Source organism: Ixodes scapularis, unplaced genomic scaffold, assembly GCF_016920785.2.
Source record: "Ixodes scapularis isolate PalLabHiFi unplaced genomic scaffold, ASM1692078v2 PGA_scaffold3__209_contigs__length_174095766, whole genome shotgun sequence".
Taxonomy (NCBI): Eukaryota; Metazoa; Arthropoda; class Arachnida; order Ixodida; family Ixodidae; genus Ixodes; species Ixodes scapularis.
In genome coordinates this window covers 64,842,511-64,859,430 of record NW_024609868.1, presented here as the reverse complement: position 1 = coordinate 64,859,430, position 16,920 = coordinate 64,842,511, and the positions used below count along the sequence as shown (strand labels likewise).

At 41.8% G+C, this 16,920-nt stretch overlaps 1 protein-coding gene across 1 annotated transcript in view; it reads right to left on the bottom strand.

The window, feature by feature from the left end:
* Window positions 1-3,733: 3,733 nt before the first annotated feature.
* The window catches only part of LOC120847794 (guanylate-binding protein 1), a 31,433-nt gene continuing 18,246 nt past the window's right edge, over window positions 3,734-16,920 (bottom strand). The window contains exons 15-21 of the mRNA XM_040219669.2: window positions 16,385-16,475; window positions 16,095-16,171; window positions 15,923-15,991; window positions 15,261-15,335; window positions 9,833-9,904; window positions 5,189-5,335; window positions 3,734-4,066 (exon numbers count right to left, since the gene is read on the bottom strand). Coding sequence (XP_040075603.2) covers window positions 3,875-4,066; window positions 5,189-5,335; window positions 9,833-9,904; window positions 15,261-15,335; window positions 15,923-15,991; window positions 16,095-16,171; window positions 16,385-16,475 — 723 coding nt within the window. The 3' untranslated portion in view covers window positions 3,734-3,874. The remainder of the gene's footprint in view (window positions 4,067-5,188; window positions 5,336-9,832; window positions 9,905-15,260; window positions 15,336-15,922; window positions 15,992-16,094; window positions 16,172-16,384; window positions 16,476-16,920) is intronic.

The following is a 16,920-nucleotide window of genomic DNA, read 5'->3' as shown; positions in this document are numbered from 1 at the left end:
GTGTGGAGCAGCAAGCAAGCTGATTTGGAAGCCCAGATCTGCATCCAAAAGCTGCCAGAAGTGCATTGTGGAGTAGAAAATGTAGGACACATGTATGTCCTTTGTTATTATCAACTTCCTGCATTCATACTTAAAAAAGAGAGTGCCTTTTCTACTTTGCTAGTCCAGCATGCCCAAGAGCTACCACCATTAAAATGTCAAGCAGTTTAATTAACTGAAATCCAATATATAAAATTGATAGCATTGGTTTCAAGCAGACACTTAGGATCAGGAGGTGTTCAGAGACAAATGATCACATAGATTTATGAAACATGTGTATGTATGTGTGGAAAACGCAGTGCCATGTTATTGTTTTCCACAAACGTTTTCTTGTGTATTTTGTAATCATGTTTGTCACGTGTGAAGCACGTGCATATCTTTTCTTTTCTTGTGATCGTGTGCTTTTTCGTTTTGGCACGTGGCGTGTTCGAACCTTGTCTTTTTCAGAGTAGATAAACCTCGGAGTTGTTCAGCCACCACTGGATGCATGTCTTAACTCGCGACAGGTTCGGCCACGTCGTAAGAGTATGGTGCATTTAAAATATTGATAATTGAAGCAAAATCAATAGACATTCAAGAGGAATAATTTTGAAAAAGAATCATTACGAGTATGAAATAAAGAGTCTTTTCACAAATTGTAAAACCTGGAATAAAGCGGAAAAATTTATATTCAAATAAATAAAAAGTTTTGATCATCAAGCAGCGCACGGCAAGAGCAGTTAGCTGTTTAGTTTAAAGGCAATAATATATCAGCATAAAATTGTTAGTGAGTCAATAAACTGTGGATATTCAATGCTAAAGCTAATTACCCATTTAAAAAACTTTGCTTACTCACTGTATAATATAAATAGTCTTAGGTCAACTTAAAAGCAGCAAAGAAAATTGGGAATCTGACCAAAACAAGAACTTGTTAAGCCACATCAAGTTGGTAGCACAGAAAAACAATTTCACAACGCCCACATGCAAAACCTCTCAGTTATGACTAAGTATGTGCACCAGGCCACCGCCAAGAATTCTAGATATTTCTAGAATAACACGGTATCACTATTTTAAATTCAAACAAAAAATAGAAAGAAGAAAAGAAACGATGCACGCGTGCTGTACTTCGTTAAGTCGTTTCCCCTACTTGCCCAGCTCCGCTCAGGGGCAGCTGTAGAACAAAGGGCCGCCAGTCGCAAAGAGTCTGCGAGATGGCGCCCGTTTTCCATCAATAATAATAAAAAGTAGTTTTGCTCATCGTACTCCTCACTATTCATAAGCCTTTTTCTTCTTCTTCTTCAACATCAAGATCTAACAATTTTACGGCTATCCTAGCTGCTATTAGTTCCTGCGCTCGGTAACGTAAAAGCAGCAGACGAGATCAATCGTCATTTGTCGTTTACAGAGGAGTGGGCGCGACTGAAGGCTGAAGCACACGTGCGAAAAAAACCACGAAATATCAAAAAAAAAAAAAAAAAAAGAGGTCGGATTATGCGAAAATTGTTTTACGCGATTTTCCACGAAAGAGCGTGTTCAAGGAACGCAAATCGCAAATAAGGTTTCGTTAAAAGCATACACGCGAGTTCGAGTTCTGTACCGCAAATACCCATGTGTTATTAAAAAAAAAAAAAAATATGTGTAAAAGTTTTTTTATAAGTTAAGGTTTTTAGTGCGATTTTCGGTTGGTTTTTGACACACGTGGTACCAACTTACGCAACATTTGTCATACGACACGCAGTGTAACTTACGCTACGATTTGTGAAGGCAGCGCGGGCTGCGTGTGAGGTTCACGCAATCCGCGCAGCGGCTGCGGAGCGATTGCTCTGCAAATTTCGCTTCCCCGCCTTGCACAGCTGCCACGCGTGAAGCACCGCCAACGCAGACACAGCAAGGTAAGCGTTGTGGCGCAGTTAAGCGTAGAAATTGCATATCCGCTATTGTCACCACACGCCAGAATCGCCTGCGTTTCCTTCAGCGCCGACGACACAAAACGCTGGAAGGGCCGTTTGCGTGCACGTTTGTGACTGCTCAAAACACTCGAGCATGTAGCGCTTTTGGACCGCTCCGAATCCACCGAGGGAATTCCCCATTAGTTAGTAGCGCACAAGAAAGTATGTGTGTGTGACGATATCCTTGGAGGGTCTTACCCTATGTAGGAGCTTGCACCATGGAAGTAGCCTCCAACACTCAAGAACTTAGCATCCAAAATTTTCTGAATAGTAGATGCTGCAAGATTCGACCTCCATATGCACTTTGGTGCAGCGACGCTACACTCTGTCGTAGCTTAGCTTGCAGCACATGAAAGTTACAGGCACGAGGTCATTGCCTTGGGAGGCACTGGTTCCGTAAGTAAAGCTCATCAATAGAGGCAGTTTTCGTGGACTATAAGCTTGCAGTCCTATGGTTCCCTGCATTCTGTTTAAGCGTTGTGGATGCCTGGTCCTTACCTGCTGTGTGAGCACAGGGGACAGTGGATAAACAAAAACAATGTGCCTACACACTATGCTTCGCACACCCCCGAGCTGATGGCAGGGTGAGAGCTAGCTACATGCCCACCGAACCAATCATCACCCAACCTTGCTCCCTGCGCATGGGTATGGGAGTGGGCGTGATCATGTGGCGAAAGATGAGACTGGTGTAATGAGCGAACAGCTTCGACCGCATTGTCAGCTTTAGGGTGAATGGAGTATCGCAACTGTAGTACTTGAGGCCAATATCAGCAGCCTCATAGCTTTCTGGATTCATTTTTTTTTAATGCAAAATCATTAACTGTTTTCTGGAGCGAGCCGATGTTTGACGACGCCAAACGGCAGATAAATTGCCAAAGCCGCAATTTGAGGTATTTCAGCTTTGAAACCACGCAAAAGCCATGCAAAACGGCAGTGCTATGAAGCTGCCGTGCGTCAGTTTCAATTAGGGTACCCCAATGGCGCTGCGTGCCCGCGCCAGAGCAGAAACGGTCGATGCGCCCACTGATCCTCTCGGCACCTCAGCCGTTCCTGCTCCGGCGCGGGCACACAGCGCCGAAAGGGTCAGAAGCAGCCTCGGTGCCGAGAAAATCAGAAGCAGCCGCGGCATGAAGAACGGCATTCATGCTTTTGTATTCAAAACTCGTAAGTGCTTAGGTGTATTTCAAGCCTTTTTACAAGATAATCAAATATGTAGCATTTATTTCATCAGCACAATGAGAGAGTTGATTGGTGCAACTCCAGCCACCATAAACATAAGAAAAATTGCATAGATCAAAAGAAACTATATTCTGCAGAGCAAAAACAACCACAAACAAGGAGTTTGGATATTATACATCATTTTCGCATTACTGTGACCTTCCACATCCAGATAAACCATATCCTCAGAGATATCACGATATCACATCTGCACTTTATTGTAGCCATCTATCGATAGCATTGTGCATCATATACTATAGACAGTGTCACCCATAAAATAGCTTACTATAAGACAAGTCTTCATTGAAGGTACTTCCACAAATGTTAAAAAAAGGAAATATGTCACACTAAAATTTTTTGAAGTACAGTAAAACCTCGTTATAACAAAGTTGAAGGAGCGGTCGTAACTATTTTGTTATAACCATTAGTTTGTTATAGCCGATGTCCATTTCTTCCCACTATTAGCAAGCAAGGGGAATTATGATTGCTTTGTTATATCCATTAGTTTGTTATATCCCATTTTGTTATAACGAGGTTTTACTGTATCAGAATCCGCCATCTATCAATAACATGTTCATCATTTACTATAACCCTAAAGTAGCTTGCTATAAGACAAGTCTTCATTGAAGATACGGGACTTCCATAAATGTTAAGGAATAAAATATGTCGCACTTAAATTTCGCAAAGTATCAGAATCCAATCAGCCAAAGAATCCAGAGAAAGAAGCCAACCACACTCGACCAAAATCCCTTGATGCTGTCTATCCTTTGCCTTAATTCGGGGTCAGAGTTCATGAAGTTGTTCACAATATTCCTCTTGAAGTCCTGCTGCCAGAACTTTGGCTTTCCGTCCCCGAGCTGAAGAAGGCACGCGTCCATGATCTGAAAAGTCGGACAACGGTTATTGCACTTATTGCGCATTCATCCAGTCAACACCACGCCCATCTGACACTGTATCGGCGAGTCTTGCTACAGGTTTGATAACTGCAATTCTGCAGGGCTGAAAAATCCTGGTGGCTGATGGAGGAATTACTATTGGGTTCCCCAAAGTATCCCAATAGGTTCCTTAAGCTGTTCCTGCCCCTAGGTGCACATTTCTGCAGTTTCAGCACTATTTCAGCAGATCTGAGCCCTCCACTGATGCATAGTTATGAGCCAAACAATCCGTGGTACTATGTGGATTATTGTTTGCAAGGTATGTGGGCTTCTCAACTGCCTTCCTGCATCAATGTTGAGACTGGAAGCCTTGGCTATGAATATAAATTGAGATGAGTGTTCATGAAGATAAAAAAAAAAGGTTTTGAGAACCATTGTCCTAGATATAAGTAGGGCCCTTCGTTGTCAAGTGTTATGTTTTCCAAGAATGGGGGGAAAGGGGGGTAAAAATCTGGTGGTATTTTTTATGCTCGTAGGTGGGGAGGCATAGGGATTCTCTAGAAACTATTACGGAACTCTCTGCGTTATATATAAAGATCAACAACTATAATTTACAAAAAGTATTAATTGCTTTTAGGTCATGGAAGGTTTGATTTACACAAACAAGTCATTAATGTGTAAATAATCGGATTAAAACATGGCACAAGAGCCCATTTGGTCAATTCGATTTTCAGCAAATTTTTGTTGACAAACATAAGTGTCTGTATGAGCAGAATTTGTCCCGATAAAGCTATCCAGTCTTCAGACGTATCCTAACTGAGAGAATGGTTTCTCAGTATCAAAGCTTTCATTGGCAACGCTTAGCAAGGTCAGCGTGGCATTCGGTAGTCTGGGATGGCACTCCTGTCATGCGTGCTTTCAATAAATTCCGTTAATGATCTCCACATTTCTACATCGCCAAAAAACACTAAAATCATAAAATTTTTGTTCCAAATTCAATAAAAAATCGGTGTGTAAATACAGAAAAATATCAGGTTTTACCCGAAAACAAAGGGCCCATGGTACTGTGACAGTGCAGAGTCTAATGAGAAACTGAGGAGTAAGTGAGGGAAGAGCAAGAACGCTCACAAAAGAACGTAGAGTAAACTCGGTTCCGAACTTGTCGGCAGAGAGCAGGATTATCTGCTTGGCCCGTCTCAGGGGCTCTCCGACGACACGTGTGAATGCGGCCACATTCTCGGTTCTGCGTTGCTTCTCCACGGACCTCAGTTTTTCCTGAAATTGGCCCGCAACAAATATTTAGCACAGACACCAAATGATTTTTCTTGGGCAACATTATAGACCATTTCACTAAAAAGAACAGAGAGGAAAACAGGCTTCTTCCCTCTTATCCGGCACATTGTCTGCTTCATAGACTGGGCGGTACCAAACATCCAGTTGGTGTGCAAACGCTGTTGAAAATCACGTCATTTCGGCAATATTAGGCGCAAATGTGCGGATTTAGATGTGCAAGTTAATGTAAAATGTTACTATATCCAATAAAGTGACCGAACGGGCACAATCCTGATGTCACCTGTTGCGCAAATAAAAAAGAAAAGTGAATGTAACCCTGTAAACAGTGCGATTGGTTTGTCATCTCTCGCAAAAAATTCATGCAGTTGCAGTAGCTTTATGCAAGATTGTTCAAACTGATTTGGACCTTTAGCAACTATGTGTGATAAGTCTATACCCATTTTCACCTCAAAAACCGTAGTAAAAAAAGACGGGATACTCGTGGAGCAGTACTAATTTCCCCCTTTATGTTGATAATCAAGATATATGTGGGTGAATATTAGATTAGATATACTATGTTATCTTATCAAGACATATATGATCCAAATGCCAAAAGCATAGCTTTTTCCTCCAACAGCCAAATCTTGTAAGAACTAATTCGTGCCGCGTATGAACAATGTGCAAAACTTGCTTGTTTCTTGAGATGAAAACAAGTATAGATGAAAAAAAAGCAAAACAGGTTTTTTAATATAAATAGCAGCACATTTTTTTTCTTTTTTTTGGTACGGGTTTACACAAATTGCCTGATAGCCTTGGATATGAAGACCTTATTGGGCTTACATTATCGCAGATGTTTGTAGTGGTCTCTATGTAACCAAAATACCCAACTTTCTGTGATGTTTACGCTTAGGCGGCTCTCAGGAAATGGCTAATGAGTGCACAATTGACTTCAATACACAGTACACAGCAATGTTTGTGCAAGGTTGTGTATTGCAATTCATAAAAAAGTAAAAACAGCTACCCTTGACGCGAAGGTGCTTTCTTGGCTAACAAAATTATTTTACATATGGCTGGGAACATGGAAGGAAAACAAATCTGGGTTTTAATGTTTCTGAGCCCAGAGTAGGAAAAATTGTATGTTTGCGTGGCTTTTCACAAAAACCAAGCAAGACTCTTTCAAACTCAGAACTGTATAATCAGGATTCTATTGTCTGCTGATGCGAGAGATACAGCGGTTGAGGGTTGTACTGATGGTGAAAGCGATTACTATTGAAGTAACCAAACGAAAGTATGCTAGCCTATTGTTTACTTAAATAAGACAATAGCGCACAACAGATTGCTCCTCGAGTAGGCGTAAGTGCTTTAGAGATGCAAACCACTTCACAATGGCAGCAGTGAGTAAGTGTTAAATGTTCGTACAACCCACGGGTACTGCCCAAACATGGAAAGCGGCCGGTTTGTCGTCCGCTACCGGGATTGGTTGGGTGCACTCTCCCTCTTTTACGCCACTCAATTTGTTCAAATGCCTGGATGTAACAAAATGGTGCCACCCTGAAAGCACTCAGTAAAATGGTCTATATTCTGCAAAGTCGGTTATATTTTGTTAATATGTACACCTCTGTACCCCCAAGAAAATTGTCCATAATATCAGCCGTCTATAATAATGAGACAAAAATGCATGTATTTATGCAGTTCATCCCCGTAAATTTGATCTATATAAAGGGGCATCCATATTACAGGGCCAGTATTAATGGGGCCCATATTAACAAGACATGACTATATAAGCAAAAATCTGATTTCATAGTTATGCAAAAGACTGCATGGCATATACTAATAACATACTTTTATTACGTAGATGACTCCGGCCCGCCACTTCCGCCAGCCACTTGCATTATTCGAGGTTTTAAAATTTGACATTTTAAATTTCATAAAAAGAACATGATGTAGTGGTAATTTCCCAGGAGCTTACTTGGAGAGGTCTAAGAAATCTTTGAATAAAAATAATTAGCCATGAAAAGTTTAGCACAATTAATTTGTTATTTGTTAAGAAAGTCCTGCTCAAAAGTACTCAAGCAGTGTCAACGGTCACTAAATTAATTGTCAGAAGGAAGCTTTGAAGCATCTACTTTCATTTTCTGCATCCTGACAAATTGGAAGCAATTTGGATATGCACCTAAAGTTATTAATCCTCCATGAACTGCACCTGCGTGCTGCACTTGGCACGGCTAATGAGCAGTTGTGCCTTTCACGGGATTAAGCCTCGTCTCTTATTCAAGCGGCTCTGCTAGCTATACAGGGTATTTTTTATAGCCTTTACAGACTTTATAAAAAATTTGGGGGACGCTTAAGCTTCGCCTTTAAGAATGGAACGCAATAGCGTTATCGGGCCCCGTTTGCAAAGCCTTTTCATATCAACCCGCATTTGTTCCCAAGCCGTGCAAGCGTGTGTGCGTGGTCTAGTCGGTAGCGTTACGTGTCATGTCACGTCACATGACGTCATGTGTGATGTTGTGTCCTGTGACACACAACGTGACACGTGGTTGTGATGTCATGAACCTATCAACCCACTAGATTTAGCGGAAAATTTCAGCTAAATTTGTCGGGTCTTTCTTAATATTTCCTTCTATCAGCTGTTAACTCCTCCTCCCCACCTAATGATGAACTTCTGGCCTCTGGCTATGACATACACATTAGTATTTCCCCTTTCGCAAGCCTTCTCTCTCTCTCTCTCTCTCTTCGGCTAAATATGGCAGGAAAATTTTCGGCTAAATTTGGCGAGAAATCTTTCCGCTAGGTTTGACGGGAAATATTTCCGCTAAATTTGGTGGGAAATTTTCCTCTAAATTTATCTGCAAAATTTCCCGCCAAATTTAGCGGGTTGACAGGGTCATGACATCACAGCCATGTGTGACGTCACACGTGGCAGTGCACACTGCATTGTGGGATTTTATGGCCCCACCGACGCCAACACTGGATTTTCTGCGGCACAAGCTTCTAACTCTGTGCGTTAAAGGTCGTACTGGCTCAAGGCTGGCAGTGCAAAAGCACAGATGACAACACATCAGTATTATCCATATTTTTGCTCTGCGAACCGTGTACCTATTGCATGAGTGGTGACTTCAGTGCACCACCATGCCCCACATGCTCCAAATCTTTCTCATTTAATTGTTTAGTGGTTTTTAATGATGCTCAGCAAATTTCTATATTCCATCTACCCATAAAGGGACACTAACACCCCCCAAAATTGTTTTTTCTTTTTTTTTGCCAGGCCATTTATTATGGTGTCAGAAGACTACCCAGTCAATATTTGGCTCCAATGTCACATTAATTTTTAATAAAGTAAAAAATGCAACTGTTCGAAATTGAACTTGTACAGGAAGAAATATAGAGGAGAAAGTCACCAAATGTCACATAGCTGTTGCAACCTTTTTTTTTTTTTTCAATGTATGTGCAGTTTTTTAGAAGCCACAAAAAATTGGCATCATATTTTTTTAATATTTTAATACTGAATGTGTGCCTTCGATGACCATGACTAATTATTTTAATGGTTGTGTCCAAATCATAGAAAACGGCATGTGACCATAGAAAAGAGAGTGAGGCTGACTTAAACCGGCAAGTTCTTGATCGGCGGTTTTTGGGCAGAAAAGAAAATGAATTTCGAGCCGCAAATTGTGTTCTGGGTAGTTGGGCTCTCAAATGTCATGTAGAAATAAAAACATTGGCGGGCATAAATACCCCGTCAGTGTCCCTTTCAGGCGAGACCAGGGGCTCTGCCTTCAGCACAAGCTTCCTGCCCTTGCTAACACAAGTGTGAACGTGTAGGCACGCGCAACCAAAGCACTGCAGAAGCCAGGGAGCTTGCGCTGAAGGCACAGCTTCTACTCTCGGCTTAAGGGTGAATGGAGTACATCTGGAACCATATATTTATTTTCACTGATTACAACAAATTTTAGTTAATTATCTGACTTATCGTGACAATTAGCCGCTAGATATGTCCTGTGGTGTCACACACCTCCTTGGGTGCAGCGCTCACGGGGCTGCAGCTGGGCAGTGAAAGAGGGGGGTGTTGGGGTCGGCCACGAGAGGGGGGGGGGGGGGGAGGGTGTTGCGGCGGGCACCCCAGGTGCCGCCACCCCTAGTGACACCACTGAATATGCCCCCCTGGCCGTACAACTCACCTGCACGAACCACATTATTGTAGCTTTCATGGGTTTTTTTTTTTTATTTTGTGAAGCTTAAATAAAGCACCATGTAATTCATGCACAGGATGGTTGCACAACAGAGGCAGTAGTGTCTTGCTTCAACATACTGTAAAATACCAGGCAAGTGCCCACTCAAAATTTAGAAATAATTGCAAGAAACTGGGGGATGGGTGCTTGTCTGGTCAATTTTGTCTGGTCAATTTTATGTATAAATGTCCTGTGCATATTTTCTCAAATCTTACAAATTTGATTTTACAGTTCTTTCAGTTGCACAGGTTCAAGTGCTGCATACACATACCAGCAGCTCTTGTGAAGACTTTTTGTACTCGGGCGAAGTCTGGAAGGCGTCCAGGGAGCGTCTGAATTCTGCCTGCGAGGTACGGGCCTCTTGTAGGAGCCTAAGCAAAGCATAATCATGCAAAATGTAAACTTGCAGGAATAAAAATTGAAAAAAAACATCTTGAAAAGATTTTTCAAATAGACTTGACCTAGAACCATCAATAGGGAGTTTTAGAATAACATAGGCAATTTTAGTGCACACTAGCTCTAAATTTAGAGCTTGCGTCGGCTGATGCTACGCAAGGAAGTGTTAAAAGTGTTTCCCCATTGTGACCCCAAAACCTAAGCATCTCACACTTGTAGTGCCACGAAGGTACAGTAACATGTTTTATTTCACACACGAAATGCTGTAACTTGAGAAAAAAATAAAGCTTCCTGCTCAAAAAGTAACATTTATTATTGTTTACAAATATGAGAGTGCAATGCGAGCGGTCAACTGCGTCTCGTGTACTCACCTTCGCGCACCTATGCCAAGAACCATTTTTCGGAAGCAGCAAGTTGCAAGTAATCGCTGGCCACCTTGCTGGGTCTTCCAAACCATTTGTGACGTGCGCTTCCCGTATTTTTGACGCCAACGCCAAATTCAGTTGAATTTGGCGTTGCCGTCATTGGCATTACTAATTTGTCCCACGACAAAAGTCGCACACAAGTGTGGCTTCAATAAACGTCGATACCTTAAAATAAAAAAACTGACGGAGGTAGCCGCAAGGAAGCTCGTAGTCATCCCATCAATCTATCCCGCGGCCGCGCGAGGTGGAGTGGTTAAGGATGCAACAGAGAAGTTTCAACTGCCCCTCTTCCCTAATTTATACAACCTCTACGCTCCATAGCTTTCGCTGTTACCCCCAGAAACATACCCTCTCCTTTCTCTAAATCCCAAATCCCATGGCCCAAACTGAAAACCAAAAGAGTGACTTTTGTCATGACACGAATGGTACGATGACCTGTTTCCTTGAACCAACCTTGACGTGACAAGCCGTAAGACCCCCTTTTGACAATGGTCCGAGGCTTGAAAAAAAATTATGGTGTCATTTTCCCAGGACCATTGATCCTGCGCTACTCAAATTGTAAAAAAAAGAAATATATATATGTACATTAATTTTTTTTGCTCTCTGTGTATGTGTGTGCGTGTGGGGGGGGGGGCATGGGCACATAATAATCCGGAGTTTATCGGATAAATCCGAATTGACAAAAATTTTACCAGCGGGTGTTTTTTGGATTTATCCGAAAACCTGGAGCCCTATATATAATCAATATCTTGTTTGACATTTACATTTTTTAAAAGATAAATTCCTTTAGCTACATCTTGGTATGCTTCAGTACACTTAGTAGCCAAATTTGCAGCTAAACAATTTTTTCTACTGAGGCCTCCTCATAACAGCCTTTTTTCATATGTTAAGGAAAGAGTTGGTTTCTGCTGTTTCTACCATGCACCCATACCAACTAGCCCTACTTCCCATTCTCCTCCCACAGCTTGGCTGCAGATAGATTCTGCCCTGAGCAACATTCTCCCACATTCCACGCGTTGACATGGCAGGGCTAATTCGTTGTAGCATTCGTCTGGCTACATTGAACTTTGCAGAAAACAAACTTAAATTATGTTCAAAGCAATGCAGTCGGCAGCATTACCCGAATAAGATGACATAGAACAGCACACATTTGTGAGGCTTTGCCAATGATCTCGCTTTGGATGAGGAAACTGACTTCATGGATACAGACTCTCCAAGCTTCTCCCAAAAGCCCTGAGCACTGCGTCACAAGTGCATGACCTGTGCCACATGCCAGATGCAAAATTGCTCAGCCTGGTATTACTTTGTGAATATTAATAAAGTAATGAGATGGGAGCCACGTCAAACATTAAATGTTTTTGTTCAATGACATACAAAATGTTAGCTCATACTACTTGTTCCACAACACCGGTTGATTCACATCCCTTTTCGAGATGGGGAATACGAGCATCAATATTGAAAAACTCAAACAACCTCATTTTCTTTTCATATTAAAATGTATGAAGAACTCTATACTTTCATTGTTCGAACTGATTACACGGAATTTGATAGATACGTTTTGCATTCAATTGATGATTGGTGAAGTTACTGAAACAATTCGCCAGAATGGTAAAATAGAAGAAGAAACGGAAGTTTAATTAGATAATATAAAGATCTTAGTCGAGGAAAACTGCTTGCTACAGATTTTGTGTACTAAAACATGTGTGCAAAGCAGCTATCAGTGTTGACAAAAAATGACTGCTGAAAAGCAAGACAGTCAGCAAAGTCAAGACAATCCATAACTGCCCCTCATTTCTGATACTACAAAGAACTCTTTACCCAAAATACATGATAACTTTGTGCCTGCATGATGGCATCGATGCACTATTGATATTATCGCCCGAAACAAAAAAAGTATTGTTTTAAGACTACCAAACACTCCACAATGACGTATTCGCAACTCCAACGCCCTATAGGTGGCGGGGCGGTAGTTCCAAGATGGCGGAAGAGACGGGGATAGATTCTCCAGGATTTCCCGTGGGCTAAAAATGATTTGTCTGCTAATGTGGTTAGGGAGGGATCCTATTACAGGTGACAGAGATGTTGATGCACGTTAGAAAAACGAGCATGCTGATATTTAAAAGTTGCAGAAACTTCAACTTGTGAAGCTTTGTGGTGGGCATGCACATTTTAGGCACTGGTCACGTCCCTGTTTGTGGCAGAATATTTTCGAGGGTGATGAAGATATCATGTATGCGCTTTGCGTGGCCATTAGTGCTCCAAAAAGTGACCCGCGCATGCACGGTGACCATCGAGCTTTGGAAGAACAGCGTTCACAGTATTGCTGTCTTCGTGCCACAGGCTCGCAATTCGCTGCTCACCGTCTCGGTTTTAGTGTATTGCAACACGTGATCAAACTACTCTATGGTTATTGATACAAAAGTTTGTTGTCGCGGGCTACCGTACAGTATAGCATTACAACCAAAAGCTCCCGCTGCGCCTTTGAAGCACAATTTTCAGCGCGCGCCAGGAGCGTTGTTGTGCCGGTAGCCTGCGGTAATGCTATACTAAAACTGCCTCTTAACATAATCAGCGTGTTTATGGGTTTTATTTATGACAGTCAAAAATAAATATTTTAATATACCATACATTTTTTGTGCCTGATATTTGCAACGTCGCGGCCCCCCCCCCCCCCCCCCCCCTCTCACCAAAAGTGACCGTTCTAAGCTCTCATCCCGAATGGTTCGCTAACACAGACGCGCTTAAAATGCTTCAAGCATTTCTTCATTTTCTTTGCAATTACCTAAAAGCAAGTATGGGTAATCTGTCTTTTGAAAGTGCTCGGAATAAATGGGCATGTTCCTTGTAATAACCTTACAACGCAAACCCACTCACGATGTGTATTGCTCGACATACTGTTCAGCGACGAGTTTTCTCCTACTTATGGCAAATAATAGACTTTTCATAGACTGTTCTTTAGAGCTCTACATTATTAGCAGGAGCGTTTGCCGTCACGTTGAGCACAAATTGAGCTGGCGGCCGTGCACAAGACCAGAAATCCGCAGCGTATGCAATATACGAAAAGTCCCTAATGAAATCAGTAGGGGTGTGTGAATATTGAAATTTTCGAATACAAAATGAATACGAAAAAAAATGGGCTTAAAATATTGAATCGAATATGTGTCTAGTATATAAAAATTGCAAAACAAGAGGTAACAGCAGGTTGTTTCGCCTTGTTAAAATAAATCGATGCAACTGCATTTTACTGGACTGCAGCAGGCTAAAGATACTTCTAGTAATGCACACATTACAAATTATCATGTAGGAAAGTTAACTGCTCAACGTGTTCAGAAAGTAAGCGCTCCCTACGCGCCGTGACAACATTTCCGCCAGTAGAATGACCCTTTCACTCGGGAAACCTGCGAAATTTCACTAAAGTTCGAAGGAGTTCGACTTACGGACAGAGTTGCCCAACTGCTACACAAATATTTCAAATTTTTGAAAACAAATAACTTAAAAAGTACTCTATTTTATATTTCATAAAATGGTTAATGTTTACACAATATAAAGGCAAAAATATGCACTTTTAACGCATTCATTAGTTATTAATGTGAACCAGTGAGGCCAATAAACCGAACAAATATTGCACCTTCCCTCCGCCAGGTAGAGTCAACTAGTTTTTTTTTTCTTTTTTTTTGCGCATGCGCACAAAAGTTGAACTTCACTCGAACCTTTGTCAAACATCACGTTGAAAGTTCGAAAAAGTCAAACTCGGTCGGCTCGAACCTGGGCAGGTTCGCGACATTCCTAGTTTTGACTGCACGGGAGTGGCAGGAGTTGCTGTCAATGGCGATGCAATGTTCTGCCCGCACCTAGCTTTTTCTTTTTAATTTAAAAACATTTATATTAGATTACACTCTCGAGATTTATTTTATATTTATATTTCACTCTCGAGGCTCATTGTATTGTATCAATTTATAAAACGTGCAATTACATCACATATTGCTATAAAACTGCCACACAAGAAAGGGCTTGGCGAAAAAGAAACCGAAACTGATCCTGTCTTGCTGCCATCGGACAGACAGAAACAGAGCAGACCGAAAACGCACGCATGATACGCCTTTCTCAGTGAATAAACATATTCATAGGGTAATGCATGGCAGGGAGTTTATTCGTTACTTGCTCGAAAATTTGCAGTTTGTGCGAATATTCGCCGTTTTTCCCGAATATTCGGGAACTTCCGAATATGCAATTTCCGAATCGAATACGTTTCGAATAAGGAAAATATTCGAAATTTTGAATTTTCGCACACCTTTAGAAATTATACATCCCGGTCCTTCGTGCAACGCTGTTGCAAGGCAGAGCACAAGAATCCCTATTTTTACGCGCTCACTTTTTTCGTTTAAACGGCTTCACGCACCAAGGCCGACAGTCCCTGCCACCGTTTCCGCGCTGCTGCCGCCACTGCCATCCCCGCTCCTCTGGTTCTCCGTTTGTCCGCGAGAGGGCGAGCGGCGCGCTGGAGTTGCGAATATTCTGAGCGGAGCAAACGCTGGGGAGGAGATGACCTCCTCTCCAGCATACGCTCTGCTGAAGTGGAAAGAGGTGGGAGGAGTTTCCCTTGAACTACCATAAGCAATGTACTGGTGGAGGTACCTTAGATCAAGGTCAGTATCATTCACTGGTAAGGATAGATGCTGCGGTCCAGATCTCCCAGCAAACCTTTCCACGCGTTTCCTTGTCTGAAAGAAATGACAACAGGCACATTGTAGAGTGGACTTGTGATGCACGATTGAACTAAGTAATGGATTCAATGCCCCATTTCTCTTAAAGATATGCAGGAAAATTCTGAACATGCATAAACTGAAAGTCAAACGCTATACAAAAAACAAGACTTACAGTATCAGCCATCAGTTTTGAGATGAATTGATCATTCTCTTTTCTAAGATCTTCCATACGACGGTTTATAACATCCTGAGCGCAAAAGAGAAAAGAACAGTTAGGTCTTGGAATACATACTCCAAAGCACCATATCAAAAAAATCCCAAGAAAATGCCCAGCCTCGAGGGATTTCCCACCCGATTGTTTTGGCTAAATATCCACAAAATAAAAGATGCCTGAACAGTGCCCACCAGTTGCCGTGCCTCCATTAAAGAGAGACAAGGCAACAAGAAGGCAAAAAAACTTGGTCTAATGATGTTTGTTTGACCAGAAATTATATATTAGCTACAGAGCTTGGGATGTACAAAGCTGAAAACCACAAACACATAGGCACATGCAAAAAGAGACTGCATTAAAATGCATACTACTATATACCTCAAATGAAAGCAAGGAAAAATGACTGGATTTCTAGCATTTTCGCGAGCCTTATTCTGGATGCACAGTGCAAGTCCCCCCCCCCCCCCCCCACTTCCCCTTCCCTCTCACTGAACTTTCCCAGATTGCTCAAAATACATTACAGCTTGGTAGCTGTTGCCACAAAGCCATAAACCAATGGTAACAGCACGTTTGTGTTCAAGCACTCAGCTCTGCTGCAAAATGTACCGCTCATAAAAACTCACCTTCAGCAGTGCCTCATGAAGACCATACTTCTTTTCGCTTGAGAACCTCTTGCATTCCGAATCGAAAACCTATAAAGCCATGGTACAACTCAAATCAGAACAATTGTCGAAAAACATTAAATGAGATAGAACACCAAGAAAATGGTAAAGGCTCTCGAAATAAGACACTAACCTTCCCAAGACTAAACTGAAGCTGTGCCCCTTTTTTAGCACGGCCTAAATTCAAGAGTTGTGACACAAACATGGTATCTATAACAAAAACAAGTATGTACCTGAAAAGCAGCGTCCATCCCTTCTTTTGCTGCTCTCGTCAGTTGTTGATCAGTTAGAGCTTCTGATACAGCAGCTTTAGATGAGAAGGTATCTAAGAAATGAAAGGAGAATACACAATCCATTTTTATTCAAACGTGGAGCATTTCAGTCACATCTCACTCATTAAAAAAATAAGTGGCACTCTCTCACCAGACGCAGCAGCCGCAGCTTTCTCAAAGACAGCTTCCAAGGCACGCTCATTCTGGAGTTGGCTGGCATCAATCAAATGTGCAAGTGATTGCTGCGATTCACCCCAAAAAAGTCAGAAGGGAAATTGGGATGAAAAAAAATGGATATAAAACAGCACTAGAGCAGAAGCCCTCACAAATTACAAATCATAACACAAAAAATGTTACAACGAGAAGGGGCATCAGTACAAGGTGTAGGGATCAGTACAAGGTTACTAATGCCAGTGCAGCATAAAAGTAAAATCGGGCAACAATGGAGCCAACAAGGCAAACACTGGCATTACTGGTGCATAAACAACTTCTTTTACACTTTGTAAAAGAAAATAAAAACTTGCCACAAATACCAGTGTATGTAACACACCTTTACATGTTAGACATTAAGCTTTCTGGAAATAGTAACTTAAGTGTTCCTTGCAACAGGTTAGCGCTACAATTTCCTACATTTAGGATCCACTTTATCGACTTGCTCAAAAACGGCACAGCAGAAGCTATGGTCAC